The sequence below is a fragment of the Callospermophilus lateralis genome, chromosome 2 (assembly GCF_048772815.1).
Source record: "Callospermophilus lateralis isolate mCalLat2 chromosome 2, mCalLat2.hap1, whole genome shotgun sequence".
Classification (NCBI taxonomy): Eukaryota; Metazoa; Chordata; class Mammalia; order Rodentia; family Sciuridae; genus Callospermophilus; species Callospermophilus lateralis.
The window spans coordinates 154,322,619-154,327,437 of record NC_135306.1 but is presented as its reverse complement, the minus strand read 5'-3'; the positions used below and the strand labels follow the sequence as shown (position 1 = coordinate 154,327,437).

The 4,819-nt window shown below is 33.8% G+C and overlaps 1 protein-coding gene across 1 annotated transcript; it reads left to right on the top strand.

Annotated features, from left to right (window-relative positions):
- Positions 1-233: 233 nt before the first annotated feature.
- Positions 234-1,175, top strand: LOC143391419 (olfactory receptor 52E8-like). Its single transcript, XM_076844122.2, has one exon. The coding sequence runs from the start codon at positions 234-236 to the stop codon at positions 1,173-1,175; it is 942 nt and encodes a 313-aa protein (XP_076700237.2).
- Positions 1,176-4,819: the final 3,644 nt, after the last annotated feature.

Here is a 4,819-nt window from a genome sequence, read left to right as displayed (position 1 = left end):
ATCTAATTAAACTCAGAGTATCTAATGAATGTTTAAATAATAAGTGATTTATTAAGGAACAATTTCCTTCTTTTGCCATATATAGTGATGAAACTTTCTTGCATTCCAAGATAAAATGAATTAACTACATATATTTTTTTGTTCTTATTCAGAATTAACAATATCAGTGAAGCATTGAGAAGACCTGCAGAGCACCCTTCAAATGAGTGAGCCCATCAGAGGCTCTTGCCAGCATGTCACCAGCAAATAGCTCATGTATTCACCCCTCCTCTTTTCTGTTGTTGGGAATCCCAGGACTGGAAAATATGCAGCTCTGGCTTGGCTTCCCATTCAGCACAGTGTATCTGATTGCCCTCCTGGGGAATGCCACCATTCTTTTGGTGATCCAGATTGAGCACAGCCTTCATCAGCCCATGTTCTACTTATTGGCCATTTTGGCTCTGACTGATTTGGGCCTGTCCACTGCAACTATCCCCAAAGTGCTGAGCATATTCTGGTTTGGTTTCAGTGAAATTGCTTTCAGGGACTGCTTAGCTCAAATGTTCTTCATACACCTGTTCACAGGCATAGAAACGTTCATGCTTGTAGCCATGGCCTTCGATCGCTACATTGCCATTTGCCACCCTCTCCGATACAACACAATTCTCACCAACAGAACAATTTGTTTTATTGTTGGGGTAGGAATGTTGAAAAATTTTGTTTTGGTTTTTCCACTTATATTTCTCCTTCTAAGGTTGTCATTCTGTGGACACCATGTCATACCCCATACCTACTGTGAGCACATGGGCATTGCCCATCTGGCCTGTGTCAGCATAAAGGTCAACATATTATTTGGATTAATTCTTATCTCTATGATCCTTTTGGATGTTATTTTGATTGCTGTCTCCTATGTGAAGATTCTCCATGCTGTCTTTAAACTCCCATCCTGGGAGGCGAGGCGTAAAGCTCTCAATACCTGTGGTTCCCACGTGTGCGTCATCTTAGCATTCTTCACCCCAGCCTTTTTCTCCTTTCTGACCCATCGATTTGGCCACAATATTCCACGTTATATCCACATCCTCCTTGCTAACTTATATGTGATTATCCCCCCTGCTCTAAACCCCCTTATTTATGGGATAAGAACCAAGCAGATCCGAGATCGGGTGGTGATGATTTTTTTTTGTAAGAAGGTTTGACTGTTCATACTTAATTTGGAGATAGTCTTCAAATTTTCTCCCTTTACACTCTTCTGAGAGGGGAAATATATGTGTCATCAAGCTTCAATAGAGTAAATGTTTTACAGAATTTGACACTAAACACAAAATGTTTTCTTGCTTATGTGCAGTATCAAATTGGAAATAAATTTACTTAGTAAATATTTGTTCCTAGATAAATGCAAATCTTATTATTACAAAAGTAAGTATCATCTATTTCTATAATGAATATTAAAATTATGTTTCAGGGATAAAATCTTACTGTGGTTCAAGTCAGCCAAACCAAGACACAAGTTTACTGGAGTCTTAAACTGTACTGGGTGCATAACCAAAACTACACCTTCCATGATGTGGCTGGGACTCATTCAATCAGGTGAATTCCTAAACAGAACAAAACTTGGAGTCCTCTCTCAAGTTGAAAGGAATTCTGCCAGTTTCCAAGTATGTCTAGTCCAGCTAAACATTTTGGAACTGGCAGAATAACCACAGGTTGGTTTCTGAGATCCACTAGACACATTGTGAAAGGGCTTAGAACTCTACTGATCACATGACCTTCAATGAGCCCATATTCTGACTATGGGCTTTTTAAAAAACATTTTTAAAATATTGTTTTTCAAAGTATGCTACTAATAACATGAGAAATGTAAGCCCCAAACTGAAAGAATATGCTTGGTAACACATATCAGAAAATGGATGTGCCATTCTCATACAAAGAAATTTTACAAGTCAATAATAAAAGACTAGCAATCCAATTTGAAAGACTAAAATGAAAATTTGAATAAAAATATATACAAATTGTTCATTAGTCCCTGAAAAGTTGTTCATTGCTAAAATGCAAATTGAAATCATAATGAGATATAAGTATGCACGAATTAAAATAGCTAAACTGAAAAATTAGTTCCACCAAATATTAGAAAAGATATAGAGCAACTGTCAAGGGCAATGCATGATTGAAGAACTTTGGAAGACAGTTAAAATTTTTTTTTATTCAACTTGGTATTTACATAAGTAATAAAAAATAAAATAGAAACTTGCTTGTACTAAGATTCATATGGGGATATCATAGAAGCTTTGTTTGTAATAGCCCAAACTGAATATTTATTATAAGGTGAAAGACTTATTAACAGGAGAATGCTTTATCAAATTGGTTATATCCACACAATGACATGGTATTCAGAAACAAAATAAACTATAAATTTCATAAGTGTTATAATGTATATAAGAGGACAGAATAAATGTATTTCCTTTACATAAAATTGTAAAAAAGGCAAACTAACCTCTAAGGTCAGAAAGGTCAGTGGTTGCCCATGGACAAAGTACAAAGAGGGAGCACTACAAGAATCACTGAGGAACTTTGTCAATGATCGAATATTCATTATATTGATTGTGCTTCTGATTTTGTGAGTGTATACATATGTCTAAACCTTGTCATCAAATTCTACAATTTAAATATCTATAGTTTATTGTATTATAAATACATCTTATTAAAGTTCTAGTAAAACCTCTTAGTTAAAGACATTAATAACTGACCCAAGGAGTCACTCTGATTAGATATTCTAAGTATGACAGAAAGTGAGATATTGATCTGTTTTCCACCTGAGGTTGTTGACAGCGCAAATGAGTATTGTGTAGTGAAACGTTATCCACATACTGTTATTACTACAAGACATTGAAAGTGGAGATAATTCTTTCCTGAAACAAAATACCAGCCCAAGAAAAGCATAGCATGAGGACAGAGATATCATCATAAAGATTTGGCAAAGGGTATATTTTTATCAAAGTTTTTTTCTATAAAATATTCAAAAATTCCATGTATACAGTTTAAGTTTCTACATAAAGTAAACAAAGTTGTTGTAATTTATCACCCCAAACTGAATAAGGAAGATCAAAGGTACTAGAGCAATCGCTTGTCTTCTCCCTTTTGGTTACTGCTTCACCAATGTGTATTCTGCCAACTGGATTCAATATCATAGATTAACTCTGCCTGTTTTTCTTTTTTAAGTTGAATAAATGGAAGGATAACAGTATGTATACTATGTCAGACTTCTTTTATTTAACATTATATTTCTAAGAGTCATATGCTTTCAATTATCTTCATAGTCCAGTCTTCACCACTATATGGACATTCCAACTTATGAAAGCTTTAAATTATCTATTCATTCAACTATGAATTAATGTATGCTTCCAATTTGGGATTATAATGAATAGTGCTAACATGACGATCAAGCCTATGTCTGTTGATGAATGGTTAGATGCATTTCTGTTCAGAATTTGGTAGAAATTGAATTGATGACTGTAAAATATGAATTAGTTTAGCCTCAGAAGGTACAGCCAAATAACCTTTAGAAGTGGTTGTAAAATTATGTTTCTATGGCAATGGATAGGAGTGTCAATTGGTCCACAACATATTCAGCACTGTGCATCTGCCTCTTTCATTTTAGTCATCCTGGTAAATGACTGCATAAACTATGCAGAATTTTTAATGAACATTTTTGTAATGATCAGTAAAGTTCAATAACTTTTCATATGTTACTCACTGTTTATTTCCTTCATGGAGTACCTACTTCAGGGGATAAAACGCAAATCGTTAGTCTTGAGTTTTTTAATTTTAGTTGGTTAGTCCCATTTACATCTTGATATCAGTCTTTTAAAATATGTTTTGCAAATATGATCTCTTATTTTCTGGCTTGTATTTTTCTAATTTTTTTGCTGTCTTCTGAAACACAGAGCTTACTTTTAATTAAATCTAATTCATTTCTTTTCCCTTCTGGATTAGATTTTTAAATACTCTTTAACATCCTTGCCTAAAGCAATAACATGAAGATATTCTTTTACCTTTATACTTTCCTCTAGAGCCTTTAGTTTTTTACTTTTCTCATTAAATTTTTACATTTTTATTCATATGTTTAATTTCACTTAAGGAGTGAGATAGGCAGTCTTACTATTTTTCCAGTGGATATTTGTTTAGTCTTTTATCAAGAAGGCATTCTTTTTTTACTTTCTTCAAGTTCATCTTATCATACGTAAGATGAAAATATATACATATTTTATTTAAAAATTTAATTTCTTACTGCTGTGGCAATGTTGTGCTTTTGGACAAAAATATTTTTTGATATAAATTACCAGTGACCTGTAATTAACTTGGAGTGAAAATTAAAAATTAAAAAATGATTATGACTAGCTCACTATATCAGTCACCATACCGTATTTTTTATTCTTTTGTTTTTTGTTTTAACTAAAGTGAAATTTTTGTAATAGCCTCTCTTTTTTTTACTTTTTTAAAAAAATTTGTTCTAATTAGTTATACATGAGAGTAGAATGCACTTTGACACATCATACATAAATGGAATATTGAAGGGAAAGTGAGGAATGAGAGACAGGTAAGTGAGAAATGAAAGACAGAGACCAGGCAGAGATACACATGAGAGTTTATATGTCAGAGATGACAGATAAAGGCCATCTCTCTATAGGAGAGAGAGGCAAAACAGGCTTGAGTTCTGGGACTTTTGTGGGGGAGGCTCAGGAATCAAAGACAGGTAGGTCTTAATGCAATGGTTAAGGGTTGGGTTGGTATGAGGGAGTGGTGAGCCTTTCTCAGAAATGCCCTTGGGTGTGAAAGCAAAACT